The sequence below is a fragment of the Delphinapterus leucas genome, chromosome 9 (assembly GCF_059928025.1).
Source record: "Delphinapterus leucas isolate spDelLeu-1000000601 "Yukka" chromosome 9, BTC_Dleu_Yukka2, whole genome shotgun sequence".
Lineage (NCBI taxonomy): Eukaryota > Metazoa > Chordata > Mammalia > Artiodactyla > Monodontidae > Delphinapterus > Delphinapterus leucas.
This window is the reverse complement of record NC_143137.1, coordinates 89,341,520-89,360,331: the sequence shown is the minus strand read 5'-3', so window position 1 is coordinate 89,360,331 and position 18,812 is coordinate 89,341,520. Positions and strand designations below refer to the sequence as shown.

Genomic DNA, 18,812 nt, shown 5'->3' with positions numbered 1-18,812 from the left:
ACTGTTTCCAGTATTTTGTTCTTAAGAACAATGTTGCAATGAACATCTTTATACATACTCTTGTATTTTTCTCCAAGTCTGTAGAAATACAATTGCTGGATAAAGGGGAAGGTACATTTTGAATTGAAAATATATGATCAAATTACCCCCACTAGCAGTGAATCAAAGAGTTTCTCCCACCTTCTCAATGCTGATTGTTATAAATGAAGTCTTAGCTGATCTGATAACTTATGTTGATATTTAATTTTGTTTAAAATTTATATTTATTGAATTATAAAGAAATTAAATATTTTCCCTATATTTATTAGTCATTTGTATGCCCTTAGTGCGTTTTTCTATTGAAAGGTCAACTGCTTTCTTACTGATTTTTAAGAGCTCTTTGTATTTTATAGAAATTAGGCCTTAGACTTTCACTTGTGTTGCAAATATTTCTATTTGTCTGTTGACTTCATGATTTTTCCACCAAACATTTGCTTCTAACTTTCCCCCCAAACATTTGCTTTTAATTATAGTCAGTAGTTTTTTAATGCCTTCAGAAGTTTTTTTCATCCTAGAAAAGCATCTCCCAGTACTGTAAAAATATTCATCTATATTTCTTTCTATTACTTTCATTTTTTATATTTAAATCACTGACCTATCTAGAATTTATTTTGATATAAGGGGTGAGTTACAGATTTTATTGTACTTTTTCCACATAGCTGCTGAATTGTTCTAAAAATAGTTATTAATAATTTATTAATAATAACATTTTTTCCTAACTAATTTGAAATGCCACCTTTATCATACACTAAATTTCCATATATATTTGGGTCAATTTCAGGAAAAATTTTTCTCTGCCTCTTTCTACATGAATCCCGTATCATTTTACTTAAAGTAGCTTTATCTTTTGTAAATTTTCGTATCTGGTAGGGCTAGTCATCCCTCATTCCTTTCATTTTTCAGCTTATTACACACGTATTGTTACATATGCGTTCTCATGCAAGGTTTTCTGAATAGAAGACAGCCACTCATAATGATGATCATGATGATGGCAGTACATTTATTGCATGCTTATTAAGTACCAGATCTTGTTCCAAGTGCTTTACTATTATTGATTAATCTCTGCTATGTTGTGAATACTAATATTATTATCATTTCCATTATGGACATGAGAAACCGAGAGGGTGAGGCCCTTATGCCCTCCTCAGTATTTCTTAGTTTAAAAATTTCAAGACAAGGATTCATCTTCATCAACTTTCCGTGCCAGGATGCCTCATGTGTCATTAGCCAAGCTATGGACTGGCTCATATTCAACCGTCTTCGGGTGAGGTCACAGTCTCTTGGAGCAAAGCAGAGCTCCTGAGCTTGGACTGTGGTGGGACAGGCATCATGGCTGATATATTTGGTACATCCTCTGAATTACAGCATTTGGGGAGTGCTTTCTCCTTTTGTTTGTTTGCTTGTTTTGATTTTATTTGTATTTTATTGTCTGCTCTTGGAAAAGAAATCCATGTCTACTTGGGGATTTTGAATATGAGCAAATGAACTTCAATAAAACTTTTTGGGGGCAGAATCAACCTGCCTTATAGGAGACATAGGTGAATTCATATGGGATCAGGGTGTTTTGCCATGGCACAACTATTTAACAGGTTCACTAGAACTGCTGGGTAGTCAAACTTATTAGCGAGCTTTATCTGGTTGGCCTATCCAAGACTAAACCCTCAGGTTTAATAGTGGATATGATATAAGGTTGCAGCATTAGTAGTTGAAGCATTAGAGGAAAATGAGAAAATATAATGGATATGACACATGCTACAAATAGATGGCATTCACACCCAGAGTATTAAGAACCTTTATAACCATCGTCTAAAAGAAAAGGTTTTTCTATAATTCTGCCAGAGAGAAACCTCACTGTTTGCTTTGAGAGAACATTCCATTAATTCTGTGGTGCATAAAGGGAGTTGGAGCTTTGCGTTTGTGAAAGTCTCAAATATTTATGCATGACATTGGTGGATATTAAGGTGTTAGTATTACCTGTGTTTTTACGGAAGCTATCTAAAGAACGATCCAACTGCTGAGGGAATCTAAAAACACCTGGATCTTTTAAGCTCACAGAGAGTTAAACAGTTTTCTACTAGAGTCTCTGGCTTACTTTTGAAAGCTTCCTCTGCTCTTCTGACTTATCGTGGTTTGTTCTTTTAGAGGATGCAAATCTCCCCATGAAAAGAGATCAAAGTGCTGGAGTATCAGAGGGCTTGAGTGTTGTTTTTAACCAGGACAGCAAACTGGAGAAAATGATGAATAATAGTGTGTAGAAGATCTCATATTGGGATGATTGTTTAATATTTGCATTTTATTCAAATTCTTAGCAGCTCCTGGGAATTAAACACGGAAGGAAAGCTGTAGGAAAATCATCAACTGAATACCCATGCTGATGGCTGACACTTGTCACGCTCTGCCTTGTGTCCAAGTTATTTGTGCCCTTTATCCCCTCATTAGACTCTAAAAAGATCCTCGAGAGTTGTATCTAAGTCATCTTCCTAACCCCCCCAGCGACATAATGTATTCAATAATCACTGTGCCGAAATGGAATTTCATTTAAAGACAAAAGTTTCACAATTTTAAGGAAACTAGGATTCCATGAGCATAAGCATCTGAAAAAAAGCACAAATTAAGGACAACATTATCTGGAGAAAGGGCTATCTTTTTTTCATGTGGGATCTTCCCGGAACAGGGCACGAACCCGCGTCCCCTGCATCAGCAGGCAAACTCTCAACCACTGCGCCACCAGGGAAGCCTGAGAAAGGGCTCTCTTAGTGTGGCAAGCTCTTACTGCATTAAAATGAATTATAGTTATTCCATGATCAAACTTTTCTAGATGAGGAATGCCTCAGCCAAAACACTCCAGGACAGCTTTGGAGAAAATGAATATAAAGTATAACCTGAGGGCAGGCTACCATCTAAATATGCTGGGTAGAAGGAAAACTGATAGAACCCCAAATTAAAAGCCTCATATTGGTGTTTACCCACCACTCTTCTCTTTCTCTTTTCTAAATTCTTAGAGAACTCCCCTCCCGCAGGAAAAGTTATCTTTTCAGCCCCTTTCCTCACACTCGCCAGTCACTGGTTTCAGATTTTCGGAAGACTGTGGTGTCTTAAAATCTGCTGATACTAAAGGCATCTGGCAAAGAGAAGTTAATAATATTAAATTAAGGCACTTAAAAGCACCCATGGAAAGAAGAAAAGGACCTTTTGAGTTTGGCAAAGCTGTAAAATAGTAATCAATATATCATTTTTTAAGATGACGCTGTTTCTAGTAGGTAATAATTTTCCTTTTGTTTGCAGTTCATTTGCCACAGTATCCCTTGAAATTGATAGGGTCAGATCATCTCGTTTTAGAAATAACAACAGGGAGAAGTGAAAGCAGAGAGCAAGTAACTCGTTTGTACAGCATCACTCTTGTCCTAAATTATCAATAAGATGTGAGACTTTTGCTCAGCATTTGCAGTAAAGAACCAAGCCCAAGATGAGACCAATAGAACAGAAGCATAATATGTTAGTACCAGAGTCGTAGTTCTAGAATACAAAGAGATTAATGTTAGTCTAAAATCTAATGTGAGGCTGGCCTTAGGGAAGACTGTTGGTTCCTGGAGTTGCTGTCAGAACTGGAGTGGTTTATTGAGGCACCTCGTGTGTGCTTTTCTTCTTAAGGGCCAGTAAACAGAACAGATTTTCATCTAGTGTCATTACACAGAGGTCACACCTGAAAACAAGATAGGTAAGCTGACTCAGTAAATTGTTGACTCTTCTGATCTTAAGTTTCAGTGATAGGAGCATTGATTTTCCTGGTATTATCTCCAATTTGCATTTATCTATCTATCTATCTATTTATTTTTATTGAAGTATAGTTGATTTCCAATGTTGTGCCGGTCTCTGCTGTACAGCAAAGTGTCTCAGTTATACACATACAAACATTCTCTTTGATGTACCGTTTTTAAATATAAAAGTTTTATTGAGATATAATTCACATGCCATACAATTCACCCATTTAAAGTATAGCAACAGAGTTGTGTAACCATCATTGCAACCAATTTTAGTACATTTTCATTGCCTCAAAAAGAAACCCCATAACCACGAATAGTCACTCCCCTACCACGCCCTGCCCCAGGCCTGGGTAAGCAACAACCTACTTTCTGTCTCTATAGATTTGCCAAATCTGGACATTTAGCATAAATGAAATCATACAATATGTGCCTTTTGTGACTGGCTTGTTTCACATAAACTTGGTATGATGTTTTCAAGGTTCATCCATGCTGTAGCATAAGAGTACTTTATTGTTTTCATTGCTGAATAGTATTCAGTTGTACACCACGTTTTAATCCATTCATCAAGTGGTGAATTCTGTGTTTCTAATTTTTGCCTGTTATTAATAAGGCTGTTATGAACATTTTGTACTAGTTTTTATGTGGACATAGTTTTCATTTCTCTTGATATATAACTAAGAGTGGAATTGCTGGGTCATATAGGAACTTGATGTTTAATCTTTTGAGGAACCATCAGACTGTTTTGCAAAGCAGCTGTGCTATTTTACATTCCCACCAGTAATGTACGAGGGTTTCAATTCCTCCACATCCTCAGCAACACTCATTATTCTCTCTTTTTTTTTTTTTTTTTTTTGCCGTACGCGGGCCTCTCACTGTTGTGGCCTCTCCCGTTGCGGAGCACAGGCTCCGGACGCGCAGGCTCAGCGGCCATGGCTCACGGGCCCCGCCGCCCCGCGGCATGTGGGATCTTCCCGGACCGGGGCACGAACCGTGTCCCCTGCATCGGCAGGCGGACTCTCAACCACTGCGCCACCAGGGAAGCCCTCATTATTCTCTTTTTGATTAACTGTCCTAGTGGGTAGGAAATGGTACTTCATTGAGTGTTTGATTTACATTTCCCTGATGGCTAATGATGTTGAGCATCTTTTCATGTGCTTATTGACTATTTCATATTTTCTTTAGAGAACTATCTATTCATATCCTTTGCTCATTCTTAAATTGGACTCTTAATTCTAGTCCTTTGATCTATGTGACTATTCTATGTCAGTATCACATGGTATTGATTACCCTACCTCTGTAGTTAAGTTTTGAAATTGAGAAATGTTAAGTCCTCCAGCCTTGTTTTTCTTTTTTGGAATTGTTTTAGCTATTCTGAATCCCTTGCATTTCCATAATTACAATCAGCTTGTCAATTTCTACAACAGAGCCAGCTGGGATTTTCCTGAACATTGTCTTGATTCTGTAGAACAGTTTGGGGAGTATTGCCACCTTAACAATGTTATCTTCTGATCCACGAGCATGGATGCGTCTCCATTTATTTAGGTATTCTTTAATTTCTTTTAATAATGTTTTTATAGTTTTCAGAGTATAAGTTTTGCACTACTTGTTAAATTTATTCCTAAGTGCTTTATTCCTTTGGATGTTATTATAAATCAAATTTTTTCTTTATTTCTTTTTCAGGTTGTTTATTGCAAATGTATAGAAATACATTTGAATTTTGTACATTTAATTTACTTTTGCTCTAAGGTAAACTTACGCTGGTAGCACAAAATAGCTGCAAGATTTATTTTTTGTTCTAAGTAGATTGTGCTAATGAAATAACACATTATAGCCCAAGCAGTGTCTTTGTTTTATCCTAACGACTGAAATATGTCATCAAAAAGCAGATGCACAATGCAGAGTCATTTAAACATATCGTATTCATCCCATAGATGGTTTCTGACGCTCAAGTACCCCTGGAATAGGTGAATAGCATCATCTATTTCTACAGGTATTAAATTTTCTCCAGCAACAGCTGATAATTAACTAAGGGCTGGCGTCCTAATTCTCTTACTTCAAGTCTTGACTCTGATGTTAATTCCCCACAAGGCCCTTCCTGACCCATCTATATATGGTTGTCCTGCTGCATTTACCTGGTAACAAATCACCTTGTTTATTTCCTTAATGACACATTACAATCTGTAATTACCTCATTTGTTTACTTTTTATCTCTACCATACGATGCAGGTCCATGAGAACAGGGACTTGCACTGTATGTGTTCACTGCAGAATCCCCAATGACTAACTCATACTAATTTTTGTTGCACAAGTGAATAAATGGACTTTAAAAGCATAACATAGACAACTGTAAATGGACTATAAAAGCATAACATAGACAACTACTAAACATACAAAGCAACAAACAAGTGACGCTACATCACACTTGTATACGCTTTTGATGGACACCCAAAAGGATTGTAGAGATGTGGATGTGATGGGTCAGAAAGACTCGCTCATTAGCTGAATGCCTCACCTCCTTATATGAGCCTCACAGCTTGGGTTCAAAGTTGCTTTCCTACAAAAAAAAAAAAAAATCAGTTAATACATACCATGGATCTTTAGAGTTGCCCATCAGTAATTAAACTCACGGATGTTAGATCTGCTGGTGTCCGTGGTGTATTTTGTGGTTGTCTAATGAAAGTTCATGAGATAATTTTTAAAAATCTGAATACATTTAGATCCTAGTAATTCTAGTTGTCACAATATCAGCCATTTGATTATTTAGTCCAATTAATTAGACATTCTGAAATCTTTGATTCTGTTCTGCAGTTTTTCTATCCAAAACTGTGTAAATTCAAAGTATTCTCGAGTCAATTGACATACTTGGTAAAGGCAAAATATTCCAAAAATTCAAAATATGCCCTACATATTTCACTGAGATAAATATAAAATTTTAAGAGAGTTCCAGGAAATCTGAGAAAAAGGGAATGCAGCTTTTAGTTATGAATCAATAGCATATTTCACTTGTGATTCGCAGAAACAGAGGATTGAACTTAGAGGGCACGGCTGCTAAGGAAATGATGAGCCTTTATTGAATTTTGCAGGTGAGCTGATGGTGGCTCTTGCTTACACAAATCCTATGTTAATTTGGGTTGCTGGCTCTATTTTCCTTCTAAGAAGAGCAAAGGCTAGGAAGGGTGACAATCATTCATCAGTGATAAACATTTGAAGAACTTGAGCTCTTGTGTTTTAGAATATTTGAAAAGCCAAGTTGCTGCAAGAAAGTTTTTCCTAAATACTACTTTATCCAGATTAATTAGGCGATGTGATTTTTTTCCTAAATGTGAGCCAGGAAAAGATACAGGCAGGAGACTTAATTACTCTGTCTCTGAAGGAATTGTCTGTTATTAATTCTGAATTCCGAAGATTTTCCATGGATCCTGGCACATACGTGTTTGGTAATCACGTTGAAAGAGAAATCACGTTATCGTGAAAGTCAATTGGATACATTCAGCCTTGACCTCATGGCATCCTAAGTGGTGAGGATGACTTCAGGTGGAAATGGGGATATTGTTTTGGAGGCCTTGCTTAATAAGGGGTCTGGAGTAAGTGCTGTTCTGGCTAATAATTCTTTCTCTTGTCTCTCCATGACTAGTCACTGTTATAGTTGTACTCCTGACCTATTAGAGTCATGCAGTCTCTTCCATATCTTAGAATGATACCCTCTTTCCCTGTGTGATTTGCTTGCTTTTCATTTGTTCTGTTGATGTTGGACATGGGGGAGGACCCTGAAACCAAGATACTGAGCTGATGCCTTAAGATGTCAAGAGTTCCCAAAGAAGAAATAACATGGACCTCCCAAGATAAGCATCCCTAAATTAGAGGAAAAGGTTAAAGAGGCAGGCTGATTTCTTCCAGATAACAGCCCTGGTTGTTATGAAGGTGGGAAGGGGAGGAAACAGGAAGAGGACGGTGAAGTGCTGCAGTGGGAGGAGTTAGTCTCCTGGTTCACATTATATCCCTTCGAGCCAAGTAGGAATCGTCCTCAACCTTGCTCCTGTGGCACTTTGGGAATCAAGGTATCAATAATTTCCTAAAATTATGCAAGATATGATAGGTTGGGTTTGTTTGTCTTTGTAACCCTACCCAAGAGCTCTATAAGATCATAGCTATTGAAAAAGGTCCTGGAACTGACACCAAATATGCATGGCTCTTTTCCAGGCCATTTTTATCTAATCTGAACATGAGAGCATTGGGAATTCGGATTCAAATAACTAATGATAATCAGTAAGCTATCTCCTCCTGTTGCCTGAGGAATCCCCACTGCCCATTCTGATATACACTATAGGACTTCTTCCACTTCCCTTTGGTGAGCCAGAACTGGCAAATGCTTCAAAAGATGCCAAAAGCTACCTGGGAGAATCTTTCTCATAGAACCAGCCGGTAAAGAAAGACTTGATACTACATAACCTTAAGCAAATAAGCCCAGTCACTGCTCCTAGAGCTGCAGCTGAGAAGCCCTGGACTTGATCCTTTAATAGATGGCGTGGGCAAGGGGCCAGGGGGAGAATTCCCGGGCTGCAGCACCTGCTTCTTGAGAAGGTGCATGTGCAAGTTTCTTTAGAAAAGGTTTCCAGGGAAACAATATAACTTCCATTCTTTTTTTCTTAAATACACTGAGCACTAAACGTGCCTGCTGGTGCTTGGAGTTCTCGTTTGAAGTCAGAAGCTGCCGAAGAAGAGTGTTTGCATGAAACACACCCACATAGTCAGAAATCGTTCTTTATGCTTCCTTCACTAAATGTCAGCTGCATACTTAGCTGGAGAGAAGTAAATGACCTGGGTTCATTTGTGCGGTGAAAGATAGAGAAGATTAACTTGACTTGGTTGAATTGCCTTTCTTCCCTGTTATTGTGATGGCTACTAACTAATGATAGTGATGTTTGCATTCAGCAGTTGTGTCCTACCAGTTAGATCCTATATTAGGCTATGTAGAAAATGTGAATACAATAGAATGTCTTTATGTATGTTTTTTAATATGCAAAGATATATTCAAGCAAGAAAATGAGAAAACTTGACCAAAATGTTTCTATACCTACATATCTCCATTCATGGCCAAAGACTTTCAGAAACTTAGCCTGTTACCCTGCCCTTGTTTCCAGTGTAGTAGGGATAAATCTTGGCAGCCACGTTTTCACCATGTGACCCCCACATCCCTAATCATAACTGATTGGCCCTGAGGTGGACACCTGACCAAAGCTGAGCCAGTCGTAACGTTTTTGTTTTTGTTTTTGTTTGTTGCGGTATGCGGGACTCTCACTGTTGTGGCCTCTCCCGTTGCGGAGCACAGGTTCCAGATGTGCAGGCCCAGCGGCCATGGGTCACAGGCCCAGCCGCTCCGCGGCATGTGGGATCCTTCCGGACCGGGGCACGAACCCGTGTCCCTTGCATCGGCAGGCGGACTCTCAACCACTGCACCACCACGGAAGCCCCAGTCGTAACCTTTAATGCAATTTAATTGGACCTCAAAGATGCTGGAGGTTTAAACTAGACCATCAAACCAGAGGAGAGCTGAGAGGCAGCCCTGCTTAGTTACTGCTCAACCAACCAGAGGAAAGCTGGTTTGCAGGGAGAGAGAGTTTTGTGGGTTTTTTTGGCTCTAGAGTGAACTTCAAAATCTGTCCAGAAAGTGAGCCTTCCTAAATTATATTTTATTAGGCAATATAGATGAATCTCAAAAGCATTATGCTATGTGGAAGAAGCCAGGCACCGAAGACCACATACTGTATGTTTCCATTTATATGAAATTCTAGAAAAGACAAAACTAGTGATAGAAACATTTCAGTGGAGAGATGGGAGGGTATTGACTACGAAGAAGCATGAGAGAACATTTGAATGATGGAACGGTTCTGTATTTTGATTGTGGTGGTAGATACATGGGTATATACATTTGTCAAAACTCATCAAATTGCACATTTAACGTGGTAAATTTTATTTTATGTAAATTAATCTTCAATAAAGCTGGTGGAAAAAGGTAAATAGGAATTAGTAGCCTTGCCAATTGATTCCAGTTGGTCTGACTTGCTTTAGGCTCAGAAGAACCCAGGGACTAATTTCCACTGATTAGAATAACTCATCAGAGAAAGATGCTAGTTAGATTTCCTTGGTATCTGATGTTGGCATAGAATAGAAATTATTTCTTCTTTGAAGTCCTACTCGGAAGACACCATACTTAGAAAGTTGTTAAGATTTCCATCATTGTAAATACTCCTGAGTCACACTGCAAGGATAACGCCATTGAACTTTTCATTTCGATTTCTCAAGATTCTTCAGCCTTCCCTGAAAAGGAGCAGAGAAATGGCGGCTTTCATTTATTGAGCAATAACAGTAATGTAGAGCCAGACACTCTGCTTAATGCTTCACTTTCATTATTTCATTTCATCTGCACAGTAATCCTGCAAATGAGGTACCGCTGTCCTCCCTGTTTACAGAGGAGAGGGCTGACATTTAGAGAGATTAGACAGTTTTTTCAAGTGACAATCAGTGCTTTAATTTGGAATGGTCTAATGCCAAAGCCACTTAACTACTCTCTTTACTGCCACACCTACTCCAGACTTCTCCTGCAACATCTGGCACAGACTCTCGAATGGATTACCGCCAAGGTATTGGCTAATGGTCCAGCATTTCCACTAGGAGCTCTCAAAGCTCAGACTCCTTTCAGTCTCCATAGATTAAAGGAGTCAAAACCACCTACCCAATGAAACCTGCAGAATATTCTCTGTCACCGTGAAGAATGATTGCCTAGGGCTTCCCTGGTGGCGCAGTGGTTGGGAGTCCGCCTGCCGGTGCAGGGGACACGGGTTCGTGCCCCGGTCCAAGAGGATACATGCCGCGGAGCGGCTGGGCCCGTGGGCCATGGCCGCTGAGCCTGCGCGTCCGGAGCCTGTGCTCCGCAACGGGAGAGGCCACAACGGTGAGAGGCCTGCGTATCGCAAAAAAAAAAAAAAAAAGATTGTCTAAGCAAGGAGGTGCTTCCAATAATTATCTTCTCTGGTTTCCAGAACCATGAGTTGGAGAGAGGTCGGGGGTTTGGCAGTGGTTTGTGGACATGGGATTTCCCCAGTGGAAGCCCTCAGTAGCCACAGGCCGGTTGTTTTGTAGCACAGGTGCTTGGTGATGATGCAAAGGCAAGCTGCTGGGTGGGAGGCCCGACTGGTCCCTAACAGCTGGTGTTATACATCTGGCGATGGGAGGTGCTGTTCAGCCACAGACCTTGCACGTGGCTGGAAACGGTGGAGGTAATGGTGGGTGCATCTCTGCAGACAGTAGGGACTTATTTTACCTCTTCAGTGTAATCAAAAGAATTCTGAGTTTCATTCTCTGAGTATAAAACTTCTCCGATGACTGGCCATCTGCTGTGAAACACAGAGGAGTGCTTCTGAGGTGCTGCAAAGGGATTTTATGTTCCTTGGTAGGTCCCCATCCCCATTATATCCTCCAAGTTAGGTCGACCCGTGCATGGTGAACTCAGACTCAGAGCCCAGCTCCCAGAAGAGAAAATTCTTACCAAAGCAGCAGGTAGTGAGATTTAAGCCACACTAATAAGCGAACGTGTAGGAAAAAGAAAATCTGACATTCATGAGAAGTGAAAATGAGGCAGTTTGCACCTCCAAGGGGAGCCTTAACCATGAGCTAGAGAGCTCAGCATGGCCACACGGGCTGCACAGGTTTGAAGAGCTGAGAAGAACTGAGCCGAGCAAGGCATCGCTTAATGATTGAAGAGAGCAGCCCTGGAGGCCCCCCTCCAAAAGCACTGGCACTTTAGGGGATGGATGGGGCCAGCCTTAGCGTAAACAGATCACAATCAGGCAGGGTCCTGTAAGACAGGAGGCTTCGCCATTGTCGTCTTGATGCCAAGAAGTTCCAACAGCAGTTTTGATGTCAGTGCTTGATAATTATTGACTTTACGTGATTATTTTCCCTCTGAGAAACAAAATTTTCTGAGCTTTTAATGAGGCTCCATGTAAGCTAAAGGGTAAGATTATCATGCAGACTGCATTTTTTCCCAAAACTGAAAGACTTAATTTTTTATCCCTTGTTAAGAAATTCAACTAATAGAAACTCAAATTCCCCAAAATCCAAGAGAAAAAAAATGAATGCAAGGTAAAAAAAAATCACTACTAACCGTTTGGTGTGAGTATATCCCCCAGCCTTTAATGCATGTGCAAACCTACATGTTAGCTTGAACGTAACTTTGATGTAACACTGTCCTGTAAGCACCTTGTTTCACTCCTCAGCAGGTCATAGATGTACCTGGATGTCAATAGATTTTGATCTGTCTTTTCAGGGGCTTCACTGCAGTCCAGCATATGGATGTGATTTAATCAGTGTGCTATTGAGGAGGGGCTTTTCAGTTGTTTCCAATTTTTGGTTATTACAAAGAGTGCAGGCAACTGTTTTTATCCATAAGTCTTTGCGTACTTGTCCAAGAATTTCTGAAGGATAAATTCTTGGATGTGGACTTGCTGGCTCAGAGAATAGATACCTTCTTCATTTTCTAAATTTTGACAAAATACCAGGCATGAATTTACCAACATACTCTGCTTTCAACAGTGTGATAGACTGCTCTTTCAAAGTATCACGAACTCTGGGCATTACCAATATTTGCTTATCTAATGGGGAAGAGGAACTTAGGTTTTAATTTGCATTTGTTTAATCAGCAGTGATTTGGGGTCTGCTGTCATATGCTTAATGGCCACAGTGCATTTTCTGTGTGTGAATTGAATATTTTCCAATGAGGTATTTATCTTTTACTTACTGAATTATTATAAATTTTTAATATATTAAGAAGATTAGCACTCTGTTATGTATTTTGCTCACAATTCAATCTTGTTGGTAACAGCAGAAAATATCAAACAGTTTTACTTACCTAAACTGTGTGATCCCCTAACCCCCAAAAAACCCCCACAAAGATTTTCATTATTGACACTGTATTAGTTTTCTAGGGATACCGTAACAAAGAATCACCAACTGAGTGGCTTAAAACAATAGATATGTATTCTCTCACAGTTCTGGAGGCTAGAAAGTTTGAAACCAAGGCATTGGCAGGGCCATGCTCCCTTGGAAGCTTCTAGGGGAGGAGGCTTCCTTTCCTATTCTACCTTCTGGTAGCCCCAGGAGATCCTGGGGCTTGTAGACACATGATTATAATCTCTACCTCCGTCACAAGGCATTCTTCCTTCCCTTCTGTTAAGTATACCACTCATAATGGATTAGGGCCCACCTCATCTTTTTTTTATTTTCTTTGCAGTACGCGGGCCTCTCACTGCTGTGGCCTCTCCCGTTGCGGAGCACAGGCTCCGGACGCTCAGGCTCAGCGGCCATGGCTCACGGGCCCAGCCGCTCTGCGACAGGTGGAATCTTCCCAGACTGGCGCAGGAACCTGTGTCCCCTGCCTCGGCAGGCGGACTCTCAACCACTGCGCCACCAGGGAAGCCCCCACCTCATCTTTTTTATTTTTATTTAAAAAATTTTTACATTCTTTTCTTTATATTCTTTTCCATTATGGTTTATCACAGGATACTGAATATAGTTCCCTGTGCTGTACAGTAGGACCTTGTTGTTTATCCATTCTATATATAATAGTTTGCATCTGCTAATCCCAAATTTCCAGTCCACCCCTCCCCTGCCCCCCTCCCCCTTGGCAACCACAAGTCTGTTCTCTATGTCTGTGAGTCTTTTTCATAGGTAAGTTCATTTGTGTCATGTTTTAGGTCCCACATATAAGTGATATAATATGGTATTTGTCTTTCTCTGTCTGACTTACTTCGCTTAGTATGAGAATCTCTAGTTGCAGCCATGTTGCTGCAAATGGCCTTATTTCATTCTTTTTTGTGGCTGAGTAGTATTCCACTGTATACATGTACCATATCTTTTTTATCCATTCATCTGTCGATGGACATTTAGGTTGTTTCCATGTTTTGGCTATTGTAAATAGTGCTGATATGGACATAGGAGTTCATGTATCTTTTTGAATTACAGTTTTGTCCAGGTATATATAAGGCCCACCTCATCTTAATTTGATTACATCTGTAGACCTTATTTCCAAACAAGGTCACATTCACAGATGCCAGGGGTTAGGACTTCAACATGTGTTTTGGGGGGACACAATGTAACCCACAGCAACCCCCATCATGAAGTGTCTACTCTCGCCAGCAAATTATAAACTTTTTAAGGACTGGGACTGGGTTGGTCTAGTATTGGATATCGTTGGTCATATCCAATACATCACACAGTGTCTAGTAAGTAGTGGGCACTCGGTAAAGATTCCTTGAAAGAAAATTTGAATTTTAGGAATATCTGAACCTTCAGACATTGAAAAACGTATGCAGAGAATACACAATATCAGATCCCTTCTTTTATTTAAATTTACATTTAACAATTTGCAATGAAAATATAAATGCAAGTGGGGAGGATGAGACTGTCCGGAAGAGGGAGTGGCTAGCTCTCTGGGCTCACTTAAGCTAAGGTGTGTGCTTTAGTTCCCCAGCATCTGTCCTGAAGATGAGTTTTTGGCAAATGCAGACAAGCACCCAGGCTAGAACCAGATTTCATGACCGGAATTATTCGGTTGGATTAAACAGAAAATAATACAACAGAAACTTTAAAAATCCAAATTTCTTTTTTCTTTACATAGTAAAATATAATTGACAATTTATTTCACAAGTCAAAGAGAGCCTCACTTACCACATAAAGGCCAGGATTTGCTGCAGAAACTTACTTTCTAAATTATATTTCAGACTCATTTCCAAAAATAACTAATTTCCATTTATATAGCGCTAACAGCCTCCAAATTATGCAGAGTTCCGACATCTAACCTTTCTTTAAAAAATAATTCGACTCTTGTAAACAATATATTTAACAAAGTTAATTTTTTAAAATTAAGAGTTTGCTCTAGGAGTTGATATATTTTATTGCAGTTTCCACTTCCCCTACTCTCACCAAAGAATCACCAAAGCCAGTCAAAGGCAGTCATGTGGGACTAGGGCTACAGTATCCCCTTTGCTTTCCTTTAGTGGCCATAGTTCCAGTTCCAAAGCCATGGGCCTGTGTTTTAGGACTTCACGTACAGCCGTAGAGATGCGGTATTTCAATTAGAGCAGAAGCAACATTTTGATCTGGAATGTTAACCTGCACTCACACAGGCGTGGTCTAAATGTAAGCTGAGCACCAAAGCCATCGTTCACACGTGCCCAGTGTCAGCTCCATGGGCTTGCGAGCTGGGTAGTGACGCACGCTCAGAAGGTTTAGTGCTCTGCTGTTGCTGTCTTGAATTTTGTAATGATTTGTGAACCACGGCCTCTGTGTTTTCATTTTGCCCTGGGTTTGCAAATTATGTAACCCATCCTGGATACACATATAAGCTGCTTTGACCTGAACCATCTGACTTGTGATCTCTGTTTTCATCTGGCACTGAAGATAGAGTAGGCGTAGTTCCCCAACATCTCCTCCCAATAGCAAGATGACCCAGGTTCTAGCACATTTTCAAAGATACAGAAGTTGTGGGTCATTGGGGATGATGAAGGAAGCACACAAAGGTGATTTTTGTTTATTTGTATGTCTACAGAGTTAAAATTGTACCTTCACTGGAATATGGAAGAATCAACCCCAATGTGACACATATATATACAAAACAGCGTAACAAAAGAACTTGTTCTTTGGAAGAGCAAATTTGTACACACATGCACCAATAGGTTAAATATAAATACAATCCTCTTTCATTCTTCTATCATTAAGATGATTTCTTGAGCAATTCAAATAAAAAGTGGAATTTGTGCAAGGTCTGAGCTTGACTGTGCTATATAAGAACAAAGAAACATCCTCTTCTGAATGAGAAAGCATCATTCTTTTTGTTCTTCAAAAGAATGGTGGGGGGCTTCCCTGGTGGCACAGTGGTTGGGAGTCCGCCTGCCGATGCAGGAGACACGGGTTCGTGCCCCGGTCCGGGAAGACCCCACCTGTCGCAGAGCGGCTGGGCCCGTGAGCCATGGCCGCTGAGCCTGCGCGTCCGGAGCCTGTGCTCCGCAACGGGAGAGGCCACAACAGTGAGAGGCCCGCGTACCGCAAAAAAAAAAAAAAAAAAAAAAAAAAAAGAATGGTGGGGAATAGTTGGTTTAAAAATGCTACAAAACGTCTATTCTCCATTAACACAGAGGAATAAATATTTCATTACAGGCATGGTCCTCTGTACAGAGTGATAAGTGTAATTTTAAAAGGATGAGTTGTCAAGGAAGAGGAGCTTTTTCTGGATACCTTAGGAGCTGGGAAAAGGATCAGTAGAAAAGGAAGCAGTGTCACCTGCACCTTCAAGGGTCGTGCAGGGCTTTTGAACCCTGCTTGCATATTAGAATCACCTGGAGTACTTAGGCAAACACTGATGTCTGGGCCTCATCCCAAACTAATTGATTACAAGCCGAGGTGGGTGCTCAGGCAGAGTACATTTTTAAAGTAACCCTGGTGATTCTGATTTGCAGCCAGAGTTAAGAACCACTGGGCTTTTGCATACTCAAAAGGAAAGGTTTGGGCTACACCAAAGTCCAACAGGTATCTATTTAGAAAACTTAAAAATTAAATATATATTTATATCTCATTAAACTTAAAACATAGACACCATTAACAGAGTTATTTCTATGTCAAGTATTAACTATAGGTCATTTTAAGATATTTTATAAATAATTTAATGATCTTTCTCTGTTAACACTTCCAATAAATAGAAGATATTTCAGAGATGAAAATAGTTTTTAAAGAAGACATTTGAATTATTTTTAGAAAATGTGAAGAATGTGTTGGAGTGTAAAAGTCCTTTAAACTGCAAGATGCATAGGGCAAGTAGTGTTCTTCCTAACTTGGAGAACTGTTTTAGGTATTAAATATCTTCTTCCATTAAAAAAGAAAGAAAAAACTGCTGAGACCAAAATTTGAAATGAAGGCATTTGGAAACATCCATAATTTCAGGAATGTCTCCTTTAATAATGTACTTTTTAAAAACTCCAGCAAACATCTTTACAAATAAGTACCTAAAATTCTAGTATCCCTAGAGGAGAAATTCTTTTCAACTAATTTTGAGTTCTAGGGTAAAGGTATTCTTGAAGGTTTCACAACTCTGCATAAAGAGCTGTGAGAATGTGGAAAGTGAAGAAGAAGAGAGGCAGTGTGGGGGGGAAATATAAAGGCCCCAAATGAGTCCCTTTAGTTATTTCCTGTTCCTATGCTGAGAAGGCTATCATAATTGCACTTGAGAGTTTGCTCTGTGGGCAGAGTTGAGACAAATTTTGCTCTTCTTAACCCTGGAACCAGACCAGCGGAGAAGGGCCAGGGCACAAAGGTTCAGATGTTCCATTTTGTGTTTGTGAGTCTCAGTGGTAAGAGAACCTAACTACAAAAGACCCTGAAAAGACTAGCTCGCTTTGCTTACTTTTAGCACATCACTAACATTTGCAGCCAGGGAGGGGCTGTTCGGAAGTGTCGTTTACGGAATGAGACAAAGGTTACAATGACCATATTTTTTTTCTTCTGAAAAGTGTTTGAGAAACACAAGGATAACCCAAATTGAGAAGAAGCCCAGATGAAAAGAGATGTTACCAATTACTCTAAAGAATTTCCAGAAGTACTCAATAGTATGATAGTCAAAACATCAGCCACAATGAGGGAGGAATTAGGCTGTTTAAACTTAGAATGTTCTCCAACATCATGGAGACAAATGAGAAAAAAACAAACCTGCAAATAAGGCTGAAATTGAACATCACCTAAACAATCAGACGTGCCAATATTTTTCTCCAGTGAAGAGTTCAGCTAGAGAAAGAGCTATATTTCTCAAGTGGCAGCTTTCATAATGTCCTAGGACATTTTAAATCAAGTTTGATGACCGCCGTACAGATCTAAAGCTTTTAAATTCTAGCCCAAAGTATTAGGCAGAATGTTTCTCCCCTTGTTTGATGCCAAGAACAAGATGTAGGAACCAGTTGAACTGCACAGTCCATCCTTTGTCTCTGCAAACTTCAATCTGATCTAGAAAATACTTTTTAGCATCCTCCTCGCTCTTCCCCACTGTCAGGGCGTCCCGAATGTATTCGATATCTTCTTTGCTGGTTAACTGGGGCATTCCTGTCATCAGCATCATGGAGAAGAGGATGATGAGTAGGTTTGTGTGATGACGAAGGGCTAGGTAAGCCTTGACGCAGACATCCTGGATAAAGGGAAAGGAAACGCTGTTAACTGTTGTTATGGCATCGAAGTAGGCTGAAGACCAGCAGGCTGTTTTGCAATTTACATGACATTATCCTGTCCCTGCGAGGAAATCATCACAAGCAAGGCAGGTCCCCTGCCTCAGATGAAAAACTTGAGAACACAGACTGTTTTTATAATCTCTGAAGAAATGTAGTTTGGTTGCACACACCCAGGGTGTGCTCAAGGAAAACTAACTGATACAGTAAGTTTCATCTTATTTCTTACTCTTTTTACTTCCATCTCTTTTCTAGGCAAATGAGGGTGGAAATTTCTGTAGTCCCTGAAGAGGAATGAGTCAGTTTTTGAACACCAGCCAGGCATCACATAACTTTATGTAAGCGTAAATAATGTTTGCCAAGAGCTAACGGAATCCAAAGAAGGGATGGAAATGTGGTGTTTGAGATTTAGGTAGTTTTCATCTTTATTTTCCAAAGTGTCCTATACTAAGAAAACAGATGAATTAGTTTTTCATTGTCTGACTCTCAAAATTGTTGAATGACCTTTGGAAATTTAAAATAAATTCTGAATACTGAGTGAGAGAGGGCTTTCAACAATGCTATGGCTGGTGCCTTCTCTAAAAGCCTTGGAGTAGGTGACAGGTGAGTTAAGCCCACTTCTGAAGCAACAGGCATGCTCATGCCAGTTAAATTGTTCCAAGATGAAGAAAAAGTTGCAAGGTTCCCAATTTTACAAAATCAGAATAGTCCAACCTTAATATCATAATTTGGCGAAGATGGCATATTA

General features: G+C 39.8%; 1 protein-coding gene across 4 annotated transcripts in view; it reads right to left on the bottom strand.

Annotated features, from left to right (window-relative positions):
• Positions 1–14,186: 14,186 nt before the first annotated feature.
• PIK3CG (phosphatidylinositol-4,5-bisphosphate 3-kinase catalytic subunit gamma) overlaps positions 14,187–18,812 on the bottom strand; it is a 36,504-nt gene continuing 31,878 nt past the window's right edge. For all 4 annotated transcript variants that reach the window (XM_022554347.2, XM_022554349.2, XM_022554348.2 and 1 more), the window contains exon 11: positions 14,187–18,027. In XM_022554347.2, coding sequence (XP_022410055.1) covers positions 17,749–18,027 — 279 coding nt within the window. In that variant the 3' untranslated portion in view covers positions 14,187–17,748. The remainder of the gene's footprint in view (positions 18,028–18,812) is intronic.